General features: G+C 42.8%; 1 protein-coding gene across 8 annotated transcripts in view; it reads right to left on the bottom strand.

Moving 5' to 3' along the window:
- LOC106088632 (tyrosine-protein phosphatase non-receptor type 4) overlaps positions 1 to 22,385 on the bottom strand; it is a 64,569-nt gene that overhangs the window by 5,488 nt on the left and 36,696 nt on the right. For 7 of the 8 annotated variants that reach the window (XM_059361208.1, XM_059361209.1, XM_059361210.1 and 4 more), the window contains 5 exons: positions 21,514 to 21,666; positions 21,289 to 21,440; positions 20,878 to 21,225; positions 19,478 to 20,788; positions 19,225 to 19,402 (listed from right to left, as the gene is read on the bottom strand). In XM_059361208.1, the coding sequence (XP_059217191.1) occupies positions 19,225 to 19,402; positions 19,478 to 20,788; positions 20,878 to 21,225; positions 21,289 to 21,440; positions 21,514 to 21,666 (2,142 nt within the window). The remainder of the gene's footprint in view (positions 1 to 19,224; positions 19,403 to 19,477; positions 20,789 to 20,877; positions 21,226 to 21,288; positions 21,441 to 21,513; positions 21,667 to 22,385) is intronic. The other variant, XM_059361214.1, reaches the window with a different exon arrangement.

Here is a 22,385-nt window from a genome sequence, read left to right as displayed (position 1 = left end):
CTTGCCGATGAGGATTCCATCGGGTCAATCCGGTGCGTACAACCGGCTGCCATGGGATTGCGTGCGGTCCCTGGTCACAACCGACACACACATCCTGAACGTTGGAATCATCCTTGCTCTGCAGTAGTAGAGACGGCTGTATCTGCCGGAACGCAAATGAGCTAGAACTACTCTTATTTGCGGGGGAAGGTCAATTTCTTCAGGTGGCCGTTGTTCTCTAAGCACCACATTCACCCGCATCTGTTACCATGTCTGCAATAATGTTGTCTCGACCCGCTTGATATACCTCTGAACCTCACGCTCTAGATGATGTTTATCTACCTTTAAGCTCCTGGGCGGTGGATACCTATCCGCAAGATGATGATTTGGATCGTCTCTGCGATAACAGCCCAGAAGTTATTGGTAAGAAAGCATGTAGTTATGTCTTCGCAGGGGTAGGATCTTTGTTGTTGTTGTAGCAGTTTATTGTGTTCTATCGTTCGTCTGCTTGATTCTATTGAGTGTCAAGACCCAGAAACTCTGCGACTAAGATGGGGTGCGTCCACAGGGATCTGGGTCTGAGTCGAGTGGGTCTGACCGGGCAGTTAAACAGTTGAGTGTATCGTGCGGTCCCTGGTTACAATTGGGACATACATCTTGCATGTCGGCATCAATCCTAGCTCTGTAGGAATTGAGGCGGCTGCATCTGCCGGAACGTAATTGAGCCAGAACTACTCTGGTTTGCCGGGGGAGGTCGATTTCTTTAGGTGCAATGGGTGGCGGTCGTTCTCCAAGGACTACATTCACCCGGTAGGCAATTACCGCATCTGCTACCGTGTCTGCATGAATGTTGTTTAGACCTGCTTAATATGCCGCTTGATCTAGAGGTTCTCTCTTGTAGCGCTGAACCTCACGCTCTAGATCATGTAGATCTAACTTAAGGCTTCCGGGCGGTGGTTATCTATCCACAAGATGATGATTTGGATGGTCTCTGCGATGATCTTTGTTGTTGTTGTAGCCACATGTCTATATGTGGAGGAGGCGATGCTCGTCAAGCTCCTATAAGTGAGCAAGCGTTCTGGTCCAAAGAACCGATCGTCACGGGAATATGATGACCATTGATTATTTAAAGGCGCCAATAACTCGCCTTGTCATATCGAGCATCATAGGTACTCAGTATTTATGCAAGAGCCGGTCTCTCACTGAGACTCTCCAGTCGATACGGCTGATTGTCCGCGACTGTAATTGCAGCTAATCTGTATGGAGCATTCCACTATCCGCAACCTGCGCGCAGCTAAGCTTCTCGTGATAACAATGAACACCACACAGATCGGAGCTCAAAGTTCCAGCCTGTGTGGTGTTCATAGTTTGCCTCCTGATGGAGGTGGTACACGTGAGAACTGATGAGACAGCCCGTCGCAGTTCGAAGAGCGGCATTCTGACAGATCTGAATATTATTCCACTGCGTGTCACAGCGCTGCATAACGTACCACAGACCGGCCAATTGGATTTTACGTGATCACCAATGTTTCTTTTACAGCACCCCAAGTGCTGCCGGCAAGTTACTTGAGGACCTTGTTTCTACTTTTGACTTTAACGGAAATTACTGTGGCATGGGAGGAGAATTTGTAAGAGCTGTCAAATGTGACATCAAGTATTTTGGGACACTTGATGGTCGGAATTGTCACTCCATCGACCATCACTTTCAGCTCCCTACCGATCTCATGTAAATTGGTGGCAGATATCTTCTGGGACCGAATTAACGCATACGTGAACCAGTAAAATTGTTCGAAATTTGTTGTTTTGGCATTGCCGCATTCGTTAGGTTAGGTTGAAAAGAGGGTGCAGATATTAATCCGCCCCATGCCACTTTGGACATACACCTAAGCCAGTAATCGGCTTGTTGTGCGCTCTAAAAACCATAAAGTAACCTCTAAAAAGAAAAATTTAAGTTAGGAATTCCGTGCTACTTACAAAATCCTTAATTGTTTTCAATGCCACTCCCCTAAGTTGGTTCATGTCTGATATTGTGTCTCCACCTAAGTTTCGATATCTGTTGATTAAAGATTCGGAATACTGGGATAGGTAAAAATCCTAATATTGAAACATTAGGCAGCGCAGCTACAGGAGACTCAATGCAACCCAACGTACGGGGAGCCGATGATTGTACCATCACCTACTCCCAAGAAGCCAATTTACTTAAGATTTGGAAGGCTAAGATAGGCAAAGATCCTAGTTTTGAAACAACAGGGAGAACAGGAAATGGAAGCCCAGTAAAGCTTAACGAACAGGGAAGAAAGTCGGAAGACTAGACTAGGCAATGAACCTAAAACGATGACATCAGCCAGTGCAGTGACAGAAAAGTCAATGCAGTCTAAAGAACAGTGAGCAGACGATGAGATCATCACCTAATCCCAAGATGCCCATTTACTGGAGGACCAATGATTGAGGTAATCCAGATAAACCTCCACAGGAGCGAGACTGCTACATACGCTCTGATGGAGAAAATCAGCAGGCGCACGATTCATATTGCCTTAATTCAGGAGCCATGGACGACCCGGAATAAAGTCTCTGGACTAAACCATATCAACTACCAATTATTCTATGCTATCACTGGTACTCGGCCGAGGACCTGCGTTATTTGTCATAGAAATTTGAATTATATATTTTCCCCAGAGTTGTGCACGTCGGATGCAACAGTGGTGAGACAGGGAGACGGTGGAGCATACTTGGCATCACTTTATCTGCCTTTCGACTCGCCGACACCGCCACCCACATCGGAGCTGCAACGGCTGGTTAGGAAAGCAAAACAGACAGAAAACGAGGTACTAATAGGGTGCGATGCGAACTCTCACCCCATTTCGTGGGGTAGCACCAACACTAATAAGCGGGGCCAAGCCCTGGCAGAGTTCTTGAATACTAACGACATAATAACACTTAATATTAGATGTGACGAGGGTCTCCAGGGAACACTCTTTCTCTGATAATCGCTACATTAGGTTTAGAATAGGACGGCCAGCGCCGAATCCGATAAGCTTCCGGAATAAGTTGTAGACCAACTGGACAAAATTCGGAAGGCTACTCAGAAGAAGACTTGGGCAAAATAATTTAGATTGTCCAAGCATAGAACAGATTGACGAGAATGTCAACAGGATTACGACTGCACTGGTGGGATCCTTCGAAGATAGTTGTCCTCTTCGGGAAAGGAAATCATCTCAAGAAAAACCCTTGATGACCGGGGAGATCCGCAATATTGGGAAAGAGGTCCGCAGACTTTTTAACAGAGCACGTCGTAAAAAGATGGAAGTTTAGGGGGATGTGTATTACACACGCCTCAAGGGAGTGAGAACAGAGACAACGGAGGACATGTTGAGGCTTTTGATGAAAACCCATTTTCCAGAGGATACGACGGGACTCACGTAGACACCGGAATCTTGAATTAATGACGTTGATCAAACGTTTATAATAACGGAATTTATGGTGAAGGAATCCTTGAGGAGCTTCAAACCATTTAAGTCAACCGGACCTGATAGAATATTTCCGGCGTTACTGCAGAAAGAGGCGGACTATCTGGCCAAAATTTTCACAGCGTGCCTAGGACTTTCATATACTCCGAAAGTCTGGCAGGAGGCAAGGGTGGTGTTTATACCTAAGCCCGGCAAAGCAAGTTATGACACCAAAGGCCTACAGACCCATAAGCCTAACGTCCTTTCTACTCAAAACCATGGAACGTATTGTGGACACCATAATAAAGAGTATGACATCCAGCGAACTGCTCAAATACAAACAGCATGCCTATGTTAAGGGAAGGTCGGTGGAGACTGCCCTGTACGAGGTTGTGCATAAAATAGAAGAATCCTTCGATTCCAAAACGTACACACTGGCGGTATGCATTGACATCGAGGGGGCTTTTAACAATGTGCGGAGCGACACACTGATCCAATCCTTAGACCAGTACCGGGTGGACCCGGTCCTTAGAGACTGGACAAACCATATGCTAAGGAACAGGTGGATAAATTGTGTGTCCAATGGCATAAATATAAGGGAGAAAGTGGCACAGGGCACACCACAGGGGGGCATTTTATCGCCACTCCTATGGGCGACCACCATAAATGAACTATTACGGATGCTGACTGAGGAGGGATTTGAACCCGTCTGCTAGACAGACGATGTTTTAATACTTCTTAGGGGTAAGGATCTGAACCAGCTATGCAGAAGGGCCGAAAGGGTCTTGCATATGGCATATGACTGGGCTAGACCCAGAGGTCTCAATGTTAACCCAGATAAGACTGAAATATGCCTGTTCACGAGGAAGACGAAGATGGGCCAATTTGACGCACCACGTTTCCTTAATTAAACGATTTCGATATCTGGCAAGGTCAAATACTTCGAAGTAATCTTGGATAGGAAACTTAATTGGAAGTGTCACATTCAGGAGCGTACTGAGAGGGCTCACAGATGTTGGGCACTATGTAGACGGGCCGTAGGCTCAAAATGGGGCCTGAATCCACTGTTGCTACAAGACTGTTGCTACAAGACTTGAGCAGCCACTGTTGCTACAAGACTTGAGGCGATGGGAGAATGGATTGAGGATGGGAGCAGCTCATACCATCGCGGTATAATCGAGGAGCGAGAGGAGGGGTTTCCGATCGGATACCTGAGATGAACCTTGAAGTCGAGCGCGACGCACTGCTGCCATCGGCACAGTCTTGGATTGACGGAACCCTAGTATTGCCATCTGGAAGATCATGTTACACGGATTGATCAAAGCTGGAGGACAGAGTGGGCCTGGGGGTTTACATTGAAAACCCAGGGACTGACATCTGTTTTAGACTGCCTGACCATAATACGATTCTGCAGGCGGAGATCCGGGCGATCACAAAATGCGTGAAGTGGTGAGGTGCGGTGAGGTGCTAACGCGAGGACGTTGAGTGTGAACATCTTTACCGAGAGTAAAATTGCCATAAAGGCAATAACAACCAGGACGGTAAGGTCACGAACAGTCTTGCAGTGTAAGAAGGAGATTAACGCCTTCTCTGAAGATGGCAACATCCGCATCGTTTGGGAGCCGGGCCATAACGGAGTAAGGGGAAATGAAAGGGCAGTCGATTTAGCGGTGAAGGCCAGAGGACTGCCGTCAATAAACTTGGTTAACCCGAAGCCTTTCGGGTCGACGCAGTCCGAGTTAAGGGAGAGGGCGGCGAATGCGCACGCAACATTGTGGAACAGCGAAACGGTCTGTAGGACGGCGAAAATCCTATGGGGGGATCCAGATCGTTGTTGTAGTTGTTGCATGAGGGGAAGATGATGAGACGTTAGAGCATTCAGGGCCATTCGAATTTGGCAAAAAAAAAAAATCCAAATTATAGCCAAGGGAAGACAACATCTAAAGAACAAATGATGTCAAATGTTGGGGAAATGTAAGAAACGGCTAAATGCAACTTTGGTGGCACCGCGGTGGACATGAGCCCTTGGAAGTTAAGCTCAAATCAAATAAAGTAAATGCAATTTGTTATCGTTAAAACATGTTGATCGCTGTTTTGAAGCCGTGGGCAAGCAGATTTTTCGGTCGCAGACCATGGACGTACCAACAAGACTCGGCAGTTTAGCACGTATAAACCAGGAATGCCAAAAAAATCATATTCTGTACTTCTTTTGGTTCACAGAGTTGCTGTCCTATTTGCCACATGTCAATCCGACGGACTTTTTTATTTAGGCTACTTTTGAGAGCAAGGTAAGGACTACAAAATATGCCCGTATGCATGCGCTGAATAAATATATTGTAGAGGAATGGGCCAACATACCGGCAGATTACATTCGTGCTGATTGCAATTCGTTTCTTTAACGACTCAGAACAGAAGATAATGGAATATGTCGTCGTATCGCGCAAAAGTGAATGAAATCAAAAATATTACCGCATACTTTCGTACTTTGAATAAAAAATACTTTTACACAAAAAGTGGTCGTTTGTCAGCTACCCGGTAAATCTAAATAACATGCATTTGTTACTAATAACATAAATGTTTTATTTAGATTATTTATGTACGCTTTATTCGGCAATGACATTGGATCACTTTTATCTATTGGGTTGCCCAAAAAGTAATTGCGGATTTTTTAAAAGAAAGTAAATGCATTTTTAATAAAACTTTGAATGAACTTTAATCAAATATACTTTGTTTACACTTTTTTTCTAAAGCAAGCTAAAAGTAACAGCTGATAACTGACAGAAGAAAGAATGCAATTACAGTGTCACAAGCTGTGAAAAAATTTGTCAACGCCGACTATATGAAAAATCCGCAATTACTTTTTGGGCAACCCAATATTATTTCTCTGCGAATACGCACAAAGTCATTGTCCTTTTTAGAATTAGAGGACGACAAGCACAACAAGCCCCTGTTCCTTAGTGGAATGTTCATGGGCAAAATTTTGCAATTTGCATTTGCAATTTTTGTCACAAAGCCGGGTAGATGTTAATTTTCATTTGTGTGTTCGTGTTGTTTTGTTTTTTCACAAACATATGTTCAATCAACTCTGATGCAAAAAATAATCGGTAGTCATTCGAAAATTTTCGATACGACAGCTTTGGAGTGCGGTAATACATCCATTCGATACGTGATGAAATCTCATTCGATACAAAAGCGTACTAGATCACGTATGCGGTAATTCTGCCACAGATCTCTTGCAGCGAAATAAGAGGCAATGTCGTTGAGGTAGACGTTTAACCTACCGCAGATAACATCAATGGGTGGGGGGCCTGAAGCCATTATCGTACAATCGTCCGCATACGATACGATCTCTATGCCGTCTGGAGGGGCTAGAATGGAGGATAGGTAGAGGTTAAACAGTGCCGCAGGTATCACCCCGCCTTGGCGAATTCCCTGTTTCACTCTACGGTGCTTCGACTTCTACCCATAAATTCCACAAATGACTGGCGACCACACGATAACTCGTATTCGTATTGCCGATGTCCTCAAATAGTTTGGCATGGTTGACCGTGTCGAATACCTGTGCCGCAGGTATCACTCCGCTTTGGGGAATTCCCTGTTTCACTCTACGGTGCTTCGACTTCTACCCATAAATTCCACAAATGACTGGCGACAACACGATAATTCGTATTCGTGTTGCCGATGTCCTCAAATAGTTTGGCATGTTTGACCGTGTCGAATACCTTCAATAGGTCCAGTGCCACGAGAACCGTCCTATCACATGGCCTGGGCTGAGTGAAGCCACGGCAAATGTGTGCGGTGATGGCATGCAAAGCAAAAGTTGTGATATGCAGCCTTCGAAATCCATGATGATGCTCGGCGAATGGAATTTCTCAAACGAGACTTGGAAAGAATTGTCCCTCAAGCGTTGTTGTTGTTGTAGCAGTGTGTTGCACACCGAAGCCGCAGCCCTTGCCGATGGACGATTCCACCGGGTCAATCGGGTACGTACAACCGGCTGCCATAGGCTACTGGTGAGAGACGGGAAATCGGTCTGTACAACTCCACCTTACTCAGGTCCTTTCCAGGCTTTAGTAGCCGGGTCACTCTGCCCATCTTCCAGACATCCAGTACTATAAGAGTGTTCAAAGACAGGTTGAGGACAGTAGTAAGGTACTTAACTCCAGGTAGATTCAGATTCTTCAGCATCAGTGTAGAGATACCATTGGGCCCAACGCCTTGGAAGACTTGGCGCCACGGATGCCATTCGTAACATCGTCCACGGTAAATTGTGATGGCGGTCCTTCCACTCTCGGGATTCACAATAAATTGACGGTTGAACAACCTGGCGCTTCTCTTCGGGTCAGTCACAGTTACGTCGCCAAACACTGACACAAAAATGTTCGAATCCCATGGCAGCCGGTTGTACGCACCGGATTGACCCGATGGAATCTTCATCGGCAAGGGCTGCCGCCTCAGTGTACGTGTTCGTCTTTTTTCGTCATAGGAGAGGCACATCCCGGAGTGCCTTCTCCGTATGCTTCTGGTCCGTGCCGGGATTGAAAAGAACCCCGGACCCTGGTTCTGTTCCGTTTGCCAGAACCGCCTTCATCATCGGTCAGTGTCGGTGAGGTGTAACCGGTGCTTGGAGTGGGTACATTTCCGTTCTTGCTCTGGCCTAACTTCGCTACGGGAGTATAGTCATACTGGCTATGTCGCTAGGTGCTGTGCGAACATAGCCAGCAGTGGGTCACAAGCGTCGCCGTCGTCGCCTTCGGCGTCCTCGTCGTCGGACTATGTGACCCCCCCGACCTCTCCCGTACGGTAATTTATGCAACGACAGCACCCTAGCCCTACTATTGCCAGGCCAGTGCCGGGAAGTGTATCGTTCTTGCAGTTAAACTGCAATGGACTGTGAGGCAAGATTGATGAGATTGTAGATTTTATGAATCGGAAGAGCATATCGGTCGCAGCGATCCAGGAGACAAAGCTGACTAACACCTGCAGCTTGCACAGTTGTCACGGCTACAATGTGCTACGTAAGGATCGCTCAAGGAATGGAGGTGGGGGATTGGCCTTTGTTATACACCATTCCGTGCAGTATAGACCTATCTCGCCTGCGCTTTACGCTAGTGACCCATACATGGAATGTATGGGGGTAGCAGTCAGGTCTGGTACTGCCGAGATAGAGATATACAACGTGTATATACCGCCGGTTGGTAGCTGTGTCACGATTAATGGCCAGGCCTACAGCCCCGACATAAGTGGGTTGCTATCTGGCCATAGTCGTCTGGTTCTGGGGGATTTTAATGCACATCACTCGTCATGGCATTCTCCCCTAGGTAACGACCAGCGTGGCATAGCTCTGGCAGAGCAGATAGATAGCTCCACGTTTTGCACGGTGAATGAGGATGCCCCCACTAGGACTACGAGGAGGTGCAGCAGCTCGCCAGACATCTCAATCGCATCCCCTGATCTCCTGAGTGAGGTATCCTGGCAAGCCGTCATCTCTTTGGGGTCAGACCACCTCCCCATAATCCTCACCATCGACCGACCACCCGACTTCATAACCTCTGAGCGCCGGACGTTCATCAATTACAAGAAGGCCAATTGGACTGGCTTCAGAGAGTATACCAATCGCCGCTTCAATGAACTGCCACCCCCCTCTGATGTGCTTGTGGCCGAAATTCCGAGACATCATCAACGCAGCAGCCGCTCGCTTTATACCAGCTGGTCGAATACCGCAAGTGCGACCCAATTTCCCGGCGCAAGCAGGGGTACTCGCAGACGAGCGTGATGGGATTCGTGCTATGGACCCCGCTAACCCCAGAATCAGCGAGCTGAATCTGGAAATAAACAGGGTAGTCAACGAACATAAGCGGAATTTGTGGCTGGAACACTTGGAGCAATGTAACTTAGGCACCGGTGCAGGCAAACTGTGGGCCACTGTTAAGTCTCTCTCGAACCCCGGTAGACGGGACGACAGGACCTCAGTCACTTTTGGCGAGATAACCGTGACTGATCCGAAGAGATGCGCCAGGTTGTTCAACCGTCAATTTATTGTGCATCCCGAGAGAGACAGGGCAAGGAGGAGAGCCATTCGCCGTATTCGTGGTCTCCGAGCCGATGAACAGCCATCACAATTTACCGTGGGCGAAGTTACGAATGTCATCCGTGGCGCCAAATCTTCCAAGGCGTTGGGCCCCGACGGAATCTCTACATTGATGCTGAAGAATCTGGATTTACCTGGAGTTGAGTACCTTACCACTGTCCTTAACCTGTCATTGAACACTCTTATAGTTCCCGATGTCTGGAAAATGGGCAGAGTGATCCCGCTACTGAAGCCTGGTAAAGACCCGAGTTTGGGGGAGTCGTACAGACCGATCTCCCTTCTCTCACCAGTGGCTAAGACGCTTGAGGCTTTACTCCTCCCGAGCCTCGTAGGAGAATTTCCATTCGCCGAGCATCAACATGGATTTCGGAGACTGCACAGCACAACAACAGCTTTGCATGCCATCACCACACACATTTGCCGTGGCTTCAATCAACCCAGGCCATGTGATAGGACAGTCCTCGAGGCACTGGACCTATCGAAGGCATTCGACACGGTCAGCCATGCCAAATTATTTGAGGACATCGCCAACACGTCCCTCCAGCCAGGCCTGAAACGTTGGGTCGCGAATTATCTGTGTGGCCGCCAGTCATTTGTGGAATTTAGGGATAAGAAGTCGAAACACCGTAGAGTGAAACAGGGAATTCCCCAAGGTGGGGTGATATCTCCGGCACTGTTTAACCTCTACCTATCCTCCATTCCACCCCTCCAGACGGCATAGAGATCGTATCATATGCGGACGATTGAACGATCATGGTATCAGGCGCCCTACCCATAGATGACGTCTGCGATAGGGTGAACGTCTACCTCAACGAGCTTGCCTCATATTTCGCTGCAAGAAATCTGAAAATATCCGCCACCAAATCTTCAGCCACATTGTTCACTACAAATACGCGTGAGGTGAATTCTGAGCTGACTGTGATGGTCGATGGAGAAATGATTCCGACCATCAAGTGTCCAAAATACTTGGCGTCACATTTGACAGCTCCTACACTTTCTCCCCACATGCCACAGCAATCTGCAATAAAGTCAAAAGTAGAAACAAGGTCCTCAAGTCACTCGCTGGCAGCACTTGGGGTGCAGACAAAGAAACCTTGTTGACCATGTACAAAGCAATTGGCCGGTCTGTGGTAAGTTATGCAGCGCCAGTGTGGTCATGCAACTTTGTGACACGCAGTGGAATAATATTCAGATCTGTCAGAATGCCGCCCTCCGAACTGCGACGGGCTATCTCCTTAGTTCTCATGTGGACCACCTCCATCAGGAGACAAAGATCCTACCAGTGCGAAGACATAACTACATGCTGTCTAAGCAATACCTTTTGGGCTGTTATCGCAGAAATCATCCAAATCATCATCTTGTGGATAGATACCCACCGCCCAGAAGCTTTAAGGTAGATCTACACGATCTAGAGCGTGAGGTCCAGCGCTACAAGAGAGAACCTCTAGATCAAGCGGCATATCAAGCGGGTCTGAACAACATTCATGCAGACACGGCTACCGGGTGAATGTAGTCCTTGTAGAACGACCGCCACCCATTGCACCCGAAGAAATCGACCTCCCCCGGCAAACCAGAGTGGTTCTGGCTCAATTACGTTCCGGCAGATGCAGCCGCCTCAATTCCCACAGAGCCAGGATTGATGACGACGTGCAAGATGTATGTCCCGAGTGTAACCAGGGACCGCACCATACTCGTCACCTGTTTAACTGCCCGGCCAGACCCACTCGACTCAGACCCAGATCCCAGTGGACGCACCCCATCTTAGTCGCGGAGTTCCTGGGTCTTGACACTCAACAGAATCAAGCAGACGAAAGATAGTACACAATAAATTGCTACAACAACAACAACAAAAATGTTTATGTGATCGGTTTATGTTTTTCGAAGCCATATTCATTATGGTAAAATAAATAAAAGAAGTAAAAGCGTGCTAAGTTCGGCCGGGCCGAATCTTATATACCCTCCACCATGGAGCGCATTTGTCGAGTTCTTTTCCCCACATCTCTTCTTAGGCAAAAAGTGATATAAGAAAAGATTTGCTCTGCTATTAGAGCGATATAAAGTTATGATCCGGTTTAGACCACAATTAAATTATATGTTGGAGACCTGTGTAGAATGTCAGCCAATTCGAGTAAGAATTGCGCCCTTTGGGGCTTAAGAAGTAAAATAGAGAGAACGATTTATATGGGAGCTGTATCGGGCTATAAACAGATTCAGACCATAATAAACAGGTATGTTGATGGTCAAGAGAGGATCCATCGTACAAAATTTCAGGCAAATCGGATAATAATTGCGACCTCTAGAGGCTCAAGAAGTCGAGATCCCAGATCGGTTTATATTGCAGCTATATCAGGTTATGAACCGATTTAAACCTTATTTGACACAGTTGTTGAAAGAAAAAATAAAAAACGTCATGCACAATTTCAGCCAAATCAGATAGGAATTGTTTATTTGTTTATTAGTCAATGGAACAAATATCCTTACAGACTAAGATGACTTCCGTAACAAATGTTTAAATAGTAATGTATGATAATAAAGAGGTGCATACTACAAAAATATATAATATAAAATGGATCTAAAAATTTCTTTTGATGTGCTAAAATCAATACATGGTTTTGACTCCCTTTGAAGCCTGTTGTTGATAAAATTTAAATTCAAAAAAGTTCGTGTTAAAGGCCCATTTCTCGCATAGTTGGTGCGGTGGAACGGTATGTCAAACAAATTTACAACTCGTAAGCTTCTTGGAGGAACAAATGTTGGAACTAAAGACAACAAATCCGGTGAATCAATATTATTATTAAGCAAGTCAAATATGAAACAAGCCGATTGATATTTTCTACGAGATTCTAAGGATTGCAAGCCAAGTAACAAAAATCTAGATCTATATGGAGGCATCTGAGCAGGAAATAAGTTTTTAAGGGCAAACTTTGTAAAGTTTTTTTGAATTCTCTCAATGCGAACAATGTGAGCACTACATTGAGGATCCCAAACAATTGAAGCGTATTCTAGTTTAGACCTAACAAATGCCGTATAAATTAATTTTGCGGTATTAGGATCAGAAAATTCCGCACAATTTCTTTTGATAAATGCAAAAACCTTGTAGGCCTCAGGAATAATGTGGTCTATATGTGGAATAAATGATAGTGATGTATCAAATATAATGCCTAGATCACGAATGGAAGTTAGCTTAGTAAGATTGTGGCTGCCAATTTTGAAGGTTGGTTGAATGGGATTAAGTGATCTAAAATAAGAAACGTGAAAACATTTTGAAAGGTTCAAAAAAAGCTTATTGATGTTGCACCACATGACTAAGTTATCTAAATCAACTTGCAAATTATTTATATCTTGTAGAGACTCAATTTTAGTAAAAAATTTCAAGTCATCAGCATACAAAAGAAAATTGGAATGCGAAAAACATGAAGAGATGTCATTGATAAATAAGTTAAAAAGAAGTGGGCCAAGGATGCTACCCTGAGGTACTCCCGATGTCTGAAAATATGGCTGAGACACGTATCCTTCAACTTTAACTTTACACACTCTGTTAGTTAGATATGAATGAATCCATTTTAGAAAATTTGAATGCAAACCTAGATTCTGTAACTTAGCAAGTAAAATACTATGCGAAACTTTATCAAAAGCTTTGCTTAAGTCAGTGTAAATAACTTCTACTTGTTTACCTCGCTCGAGGGCGGTCATACAGTAATCTGTAAATAATGTTAAATTCGATGTGGTAGATCTACCCGAAAAAAACCCATGCTGGTAAGGAGAGATAGTAGACTTGCAAAGAAAAAATAATTTTTTGAAAATGATATTTTCAAAAATTTTCGAAACACACGAAAGTTTTGATATTGGCCTGTAACATGTAACATCATCTTTTCTACCCTCTTTAAATACAGGAGTAATTGATGCTATCTTCCACTTGGCTATAAAAATACCTTTCTTAAGAGATAGGCGAAATATAAAAGTCAAAACGGAAACAATGCTAAAACAGCAACTTTTTAAGAAATAAGCACAAAGACCATCAGCATCACTTTTATAGCTATTTTTAATTGCACCAATAGCTTCAAAAACATCATCCTCACAGATATAAATACTTCCCAAATTTATGGCTGAATAAGAACATGGTAGCGTCATATTACAAGTGGAAGGCTGCTCAAAATTAGATTGGAAAAAATTAGCAAACATGTTTACAACATCATGGCCAGACTGCGAGATGCAACTGTTATATTGAACAGTAGATGGGATATCTGAAGATTTCTTCTTAGACTTCACAAACGACCAAAAATGTTTAACATTTACTTTAATTTCATTCTCTTTAGAAAGAATGTATTGTTTATAAAGAAATTTGTTTAAAAAATTAAATTCTTTTTGATAATGTAAAAATTTGACTTGCTCTTCCAGATTACCAGATTTAATGAATCGATTATGGAATTTATTGCGCAGATTTTTTAGTTTTTTTAGGCCTTTAGTATACCATGGAAGCTTATAGGGCTTTTTCTTCTTTAGAGGAACATTCAATTTAAGAATGTCTAAAACCTTTGCCAGAAAAATATCATAACAATTGGATGGTTCACACGTAGGAAACATCGATACCCAATTTATAGATGAAAGCATCGAATTTAGCACATCAAAGTTACATGCGTTGTAATTAAAATTGAAACACTCAGAAGTATCATTTGGGATGTACATAAAACATTCCATTTCTATAATTGTAGGAACATGATGAACACTTGGAGGAGATACTGGAATCAAACATTCATATATTGCGCCCTTTAGAAGCTCAAGAAGTCAAGTCTCCAGATCGGTTCATATGGCAGCTATATCAGGTTATGGACCGATTTGAACCATACTTGGCACAGTTGTTGGATATCATAACGAAACACATTGTGCAAAATTTCATGCCAATCGGGTAAGAACTGCGCACTCTAGAGGCTCAAGAAGTCAAGACCCAAGATCGGTTTATATGGCAGCTATATCAGATTATGGACCGATTTGAACCACACTTGGCACAGTTGTTGGATATCATAACAAAACACGTCGTGCAAAATTTCATTTAAATCGGATAAGAATTGCGCATTCTAGAGGCTCAAGAAGTCAAGACCCAAGATCGGTTTATATGGCAGATGGACCGATATGGCCCATTTACAATACCAACCGACCTACACTAATAAGAAGTCAATCCCATGGCAGCCGGTTGTATGTACCGGATTGACCCGATGAATTCCTTCATCGGCAAGGGCTGCCGCTTCAGTGTACCACACACTGCTACTACAACAACAACAACTAATAAGAAGTATTTGTGCAAAATTTCAAGCGGCTAGCTTTACTCCTTCGGAAGTTAGCGTGCTTTCGACAGATAGACGGACGGACAGACGGACATGGCTAGATCGACATAAAATGTCACGACGATCAAGAATATATATACTTTATGGGGTCTCAGACGAATATTTCGAGTAGTTACAAACAGAATGACGAAATTAGTATACCCCCCATCCTATGGTGGAGGGTATAAAAACAAATTTGTACCTAATGGTAGTCTTCGGAGGCCACCCTAGCGCAGAGGTTAGCACGTCCGCCTATGACGCTGAACGCCAGGGTTCGAATTCTGGCGAGACCATCAAAAAAAATTTTCAACATTTGTGAGGTACTATGCCATGTTAAAACTTCTGTCCAAACGGTGTCGCACTGCGGCACGACGTTGGGACTCGGCTAAAAAAAGGAGGCACTTACAACTTGAATCGGACTGCACTCATTGATTTGTGGGAAGTTTGCCCCTGTTCCTTAGTGGAATGTTCATGGGCAAAATTTGCATTTGCAATGGTAGGCTTAGAAGTAAAAGCATTCAGTAAAAAATGTATTAAAACTATTTCTAAAAGTCCCAAAAATGCTAGCTCTTTCATGTATACCGGTTGAAAATCTATCTAAGAACTGGTCGGATTGGCATCATTGTTTCTCACAAATGGTTAATCCTTTCAATGCTGGTATCGACAATTACTAGATAATGGTGTTTGGCTTTGAAAATATGTACTTGCATTAAGTTGAGTTTTATGATACTAGCCAGTGCAAGCACATTTATCTTCAGGTTCAAGTATGTAACGCCTGTTACGAAAAAAGAGCAAAATGTTTTTTTTCAAACGACCCACTTTCAATTTATTATCATTGTCAATTTAATTTCAGGATATACGAAGATAACAAAAAAGTCTCCAAATATGGTGTATACTTTTGAATAACTTTATACTAACTAAAAAGTTAGTATGTAGCAAAATATGAACATGGAGTGCAAACATAAAACGCAGATTCTGGAAAAATGCATTCCTGGCTAATTGTAATATTTTAATGGCAAAATATGGTAAATTAAATAAATTAAAGCGAAATAAGGTAAAAAGACGGTATTTAATCACCATTATTCCGATTGTCGAAGGCGTAGTCGAAAGGTTTTATGGATGTCTAAGACGAACCATCTATTACGTTTTGGTATTATATCGAATTCGACTATCAACTTTGGCAAAAACTATCCATTCAAATTTTCTTACGCCCGTTTTTAAAATGAGCATAGTGCCTATTTCAAATCATGTGCTGGCGTTAGCAATTAACATGAGATGGCGCCGCTGGCCTCATTGAAATTAACAAAAAAGACGAATTTTATATGTATTCTAGCTGAATCGGACCCGCTTCGGTACGCCTTCTTTAAATTTACTTGGATGCTAGATGTACACCATTCTTAAAAGACTTTATTTCAGTCCGATATTCTCATGATAACCGATTTAGGGATGTTTTCGGGGGTGAGGTGGTCCCCCAGACAATTGGCCCTGAAAAAATATTAGCATCGTGCTCTTCTCTCAATTACCATTTATTCAAACCCCATATTGCTATTGGTTTAAGGAGAGTTTATAGGATGAGGCGCCCCCAAACACTTGGCCCCAAAATTGGTTATCAAATTCGTTTTATAATCTCAATTACCTTTCATTTGAGACACATATTGGCATGGTCAGAAAATGTTTACCCTTTGGGGAGTGTTTTGGAGAAGGGCGGTGCCCCGAATACATGGTCCCACATTTGGATATCAGATTCGTATTCTACTCCCAAATACCTTTATTTGAGGCCCATATTGCGATGGTCAGTAAATAATTGCTGTTTGTGGGGTGTTTTGGGAAAAGGGTGGACCCCAGAAAATTGGTCCCGAAAGTGGTTTTCAATTTCGTGCTCTACTCGCCAATACCTTTTATTTGAGCCCCACATTGACATTTTCCTGGTTAGTAAATATGCCCGATTTAGGGATAATTTGGGAAATGGGGTGGTCCCCCAAACACTTAGCCTTGAAAAATATCAGCATCGTGCTCCATTCTCATATATCTATATATCATTTATTTGAACACCATATTGCCATTGGCTTCGAGATTGGATATCAAATTCGTTTTCTAATCTCAAATACTTTTCATTTAAACCCCTTATTGCAAAAGTCAGCAAATATGTCCCGTTTGTAGATTGGGCCCTAAAAACTATCAATATCGAGCTCCACTGTCTTGAAGACCCAAATTGTCTTGGTGAGCAAATAAGTCCTATTTGGGGATTGCCATGGTAGTCCCGTAGACAGTTGGCCCTGAATGTTGATATCGGATACGTGGTCTACTCCCAAATACCTTTCATTTGAGCCCCATATTTCGGCAAAAATTACAGGTTTGGGGGGTGCTTTGGGGGATGGTGCGGCCACTCAGTGACTTGGCCTTAAAAATTTATATCAGATTCGTGTTCTACTCTAAAATACCTCTTATTTGAGACCCATATTGCAATGGTCAGCAATACTTCTATTTGGGTGATGTTATGGGAGTGGGGCGGCCCTATAGACACTTCTTCCTGAATATTTATATCAGATTCGTGCTTTACTCCCAAATGATCTTTTATTTTAGCCCCATATTGGTATGGTCGTAAATTTGTCCTCTTTGGTGGATGTTTTTGGGGCGGGGCGGCCCCACAAAGAATTGGTCCCACATTTGGATATCAGATTCGTCTTCTACACTCAAATGCCATTTATTTAAGCCCCATATTGCCATGGTCATAAGTAATAGTAAATAAGTTCTGTTTGGGGGAGAGGAACATACAGACAAACCGACAGAGGGGTATACCGTTTCATTCCGTTTGTAACACCTCGAAATATTGATCCAGGACCCCATAAGGCATATTTATTCTTGATCGTTTCGACATTTTGAGTCGAACCAGCCATGTCTGTCCATCTGTCGGAATCACAACAGCGGCCGAAAGCGTAAAGCTCGTCGCTTGAAATTTTGCACAGATACTCAATGTTGATGTAGGTCATTGGGGAATGCAAATGCGCCATATCGGTTCAGATTTGGATATAGCTCCCATATAAGCCGATCTCCCGATTTGACTTCTTGAGCCCCTGGAAGCAGCAATTTTTGTCCAATTGGGCTGAATTTTTGCACATAGTGTTTTGCTATGACTTCCATCAACTGAGCCAAGTACGGTCCGAATCGGTCTATAACCTGATATAGCTCCCATATAAACTGATCTCCCGATTTGACTTCTTCAATTTTCGTCCGCTTTGGCTGAAATTTTGCACATAGTGTTATGCCTTCCAACAACTGAGCCAAGTACGGCCTGAATCAGTCAGGAACGTGATATAGCTCCCATATAAACCAAGCCGTGATTTTTATCCGATTTGGCTGAAATTGTATGTTATGCGTCTCAACAACTAACTGTGTGAAGTAAGGCCCAAATCGGTCTATAACCAGATATAGCTCCCATATTTTAGCCGAATCCATGGTGGTGGGTTCCCAAGATTCAGCCCGGCCGAACTTAGCACGCTTTTACTCGTTATATATAAGATTTCACTCCTTACATACCCTTCTAAATAACCTTTAAATATCACTTAATTTAGATGGTGATGTTCTAACAAATTTGGCTTGTGAAAATATATTTCAATATATTGGGTTGCCCAAAAAGTAATTGCGGATTTTCCATATAGTGGGCGTTGACAAATTTTTTCACAGCTTGTGACTCTGTAATTGCATTCTTTCTTCTGTCAGTTATCACCTGCTACTTTTAGCTTGCTTTAGAAAACAATTGTAAAAAAAGTATAAAAAAAGCATTTACTTTCTTTTAAAAAATCCGCAATTACTTTTTGGGCAACCCAATATTTTAATTTTTCTATGGAAATTTTAAACTTCCACAGAAATTAAGAATAATGGTCCTTTGAATGAAGTCGATACAGAGAATTGGTTATGGAATGGCAGAGTGTTCAAGATAGTGTACATTTAATTTCATTTAGATGGAAGACAGCAAAATTGTTTTTGCACATATAGTTATTTGAGTGGGGTATAGTCCGATAATATATGTTTCAAAAGAGTATGTTTTATGTCTAATTACATTGTGTTTACGAAAAAAAAAATGTTAAATAAAAATATGTGCTTTGTGATATAAGATTATCCGTAACGCACGTTACATTTAGTTGGAACGCCCGTTACAATCAAGACATTGGTGAAAGACATGGAAATTTCGCTTATTGTAACGGTAACACCCGTTACGTCAGTTTAGATGGACGTAGCACTTTCTATACTGACAAAAGCTATGACATTAATTGATGGTTCGTTAAAAGGGAAAATATAAAGTGAAGTTTTTAAATATATTTTTTCGGAAGATGCATTCGTATATTTCAGTAAAAATGTAATACCGTTACAATGGATGTTTGCTTACCACATTTTGTACCATACAAGCCCTTTGGTCACGCATTGTACGAACAATATCCAATGGATAGACCGGTTCACGAGCTTCCATTAAGGCCAATGCAGTGTCCATTAAGATTAGGACACCAGTACGTCCAATACCAGCCGAACAGTGGACTATCACAGGGGGATTGGCGGCACTTATACATCTGATGTAGAAGACACAATAAAATGTTATAAACCCCCAACTTGTGATGCCTTTGAAAAATAATTGCCACACTTACTGATGGACACTAGTCGATACTGGTGTTTCATCTTCCGGAGTGACACCATTACTTGCAGCACATTTGCGTTCGCCCATTATACCACCGTTTTCATCAGCATCGGCGTCCATTAAACGGACCTGCTTGAGGCTTTCTTCGATTTCCTGCAAGAGTGTACGATTGCGTGCATTCCGCACACGTTCCACAAATTCCAGAAAAAGATTTGGATCCGATGGTACGCAATGGTCTGGCCAGGCAAGGTATTGCATATGTTGTATATGACGTTGTTCACCTGTTCGTCTGTCGCATAGAAGAAATTCGCGAAAAACAAAACTGCCAGTTTCATCCGGCTTCTCAGTTAGACACTTGATACATAAACCTTCACCCAATTGCAATTCGTCTCCAGTCACGGGCCAGTATTGATGGCATTTTTGTCTGCCAGCTTCCATGACAGTGGTAAGCATAACAACCAAATGACTGCTTTCTTGCTGTACCATTCGCCAAAAATCACTTGTTGTCGAAGCCAGGGGACCTTGAGTAGCAATGTAGCGATTAATGCCTCCTGGTATTTCCATATTCACATAGTTTGCATTGATGTAATCGCCGCTGGAGGCGTTAACCAATGTGACACGAGTGCAGTCGTATGGCGATATGTCGCGATAGCGATTTTTTGCTACATTTTCCGGTTTTCTGGCCTCGGTTATGGCCAAATCGGGATTTTTACGATACATTAATTCATATTGAGCCAACAGTGCACCAGACGCTAAACCATCACTTAGCAACAATAAACTTTGGGTAAACAAAGCATCACCATCGAGCAGGTTGGAATGGGAACCGATTTCATCAGTTTCCGGTACATATTGATATAAAGGTTCCTCCTCTTCTGTTAAAGAAGGACCAATTGAGCAAGGTCGCATTGTAAGTAACAGTTCTCCGGTACGGGTGTTTCGACACTCTTTAATCATACTAACAACTTGTTCATGCTTTAGACCCACAACTTCTCGACCATTAATGAGGACAACTTCATCTCCTTCACAGACGCGCGGTGTACAGCGATCGGCCGGTGTATTTGGGACAACTTTTGATACTTGAACTGGTAAACCCAGATCAATACCACCTTTAACATTAAAACCAAATCGACCATGTTCATCGGCTAACAGACGTATGGTTATTAAATCACTTCCACTTTCCGGTGGTCCTGCAGAACATCCATTAATATAGGTTGTTATGGCTGCACCTAATTGGGTGCCATTTGGACTATGAGATCCCGTGCTATATGCAGGTACTGGAGATTCAAAACGACGACCACATTGATCGATATAGCCAGTATCACTAGAGGGCGAAATTTATGCAAATAAAATGTAAAAATTCTTTCATTTTATTCTTTTACATCTCTTTAAATCGCTACTTGTAATACTTACAGCTGAATATCATATTCATCACTTTGCTGTTCCCAAGCTTTACGAGGCATCGTATCCAATTGTTTAGACGTAACTTTATTGTCATGATGTGGACGGCTAGTTTTTGTTATTGTTAAAATGGACGTATGTGTGGCAGCTAAAGCGGACGGAGGTTTACCATTATGAGAAACACTGCCATTACTATCGGAGCCACTGGCACCGTTAACCAAAGGAGGCATCGTAGTGCCACCAGGCCCTATGCTGATGAGCCGCTTACTTGGGGAACGAACAAAAGCTTTATGGATTTTTACTCGTTGCTTGGACTCTTGCACAGCTTGCAGTTCAGTCCGTCCAGAATAATAAAATCTACTTAAAATATTAGAAAACATTATTGCTAAGTGTATATCTTTAATAGAAAATTAAGCAACATACTTTGATCCTAGGCTTAAATTGAGAAATCGTGATAATCGATGCGGTCTTTTCAGTCGGAAGAATGAATGGTGTTCTACACATGACTTCCACAAGGCTTTAGCATGTTTATGTGAGGACATGCTGAAGCCCAACAACGTATCATAACTTTCAGACTGAGATAAATAATCAAAACACATAGTATAATCTATAGTGAATTCTTTAGCAAACATGTCTTTATTTTCTTACCGGTTCTCTTCTTAGCTGAATGAAGAAATCTTTGCGTTTAAACGAAACTTTCACCATCTTGGACCATGAAAACGTGTTGATGCGTAAACCGTTTTGAAAAACTAAAAGACCAATGGCTGAAACTCCCAACTGCAACTCTTTACCATTTGAGTCCTGTAAATAAAGAGACGATTTCTTTTTTGAAATAAGCTTTTAGGAACACCTAGTAATTGTTATTTTGGTACTAGCGCAGGCCTGCTGTTAAAGGCTTATGATGTGTCGCATCCAGTCTCTTAAAACTCAAAAAGGCTACTATTAAAAAAAATAAAAAAAAAAACAACGTAGAAGCTGGACAAATACGTAACATCCCCTTTGCTCGCCCCTCACCCATGTTTCACAAAATAGACTCTCATTTTCTACTTCTGTGGTCAGAAATCTAAAATTGGAGTTTTTGTGGTTGCATATATGCTGACGTTGCCTTCTTCTTTAAACATCTGTCCATCTTTATCGCTGTTGCTCTCAGTTTATATCACGGTATTAGCTAAGAGCTGCCGGGGCGGCTAATGGAATGTTCCGTAAATATGCGGAGTAACTGCAACTGCAGTTTGTTCACAGAATAGAATAGTTTGTTTCACAAATTTGACTCTCATCCTCTACTGCTGTGGTCACAAATCTGAAATTAGAATGTTCGTGTTTACATGCCTTCTTTAATCAAACAAGCGTTTGGCAAAGGGTCATAACATACGACTTGCAAGCAAAAGGTTAGCTCTTTAACACCCCACCAGGTAAAAACAACTTTTTATTTCTCTTGATCTCATATTTTTAACCTTTCTCACTCTAAGTTTGATGTCTCGTGGGGATATTTCGCCAGGTGGAAAGAGGATATTTCGCCA

The sequence above is a fragment of the Stomoxys calcitrans genome, chromosome 1 (assembly GCF_963082655.1).
Source record: "Stomoxys calcitrans chromosome 1, idStoCalc2.1, whole genome shotgun sequence".
Taxonomy (NCBI): Eukaryota; Metazoa; Arthropoda; class Insecta; order Diptera; family Muscidae; genus Stomoxys; species Stomoxys calcitrans.
The sequence above is the reverse complement of the archived record's forward strand: the minus strand, read 5'-3'. Positions and strand labels throughout refer to the sequence as shown.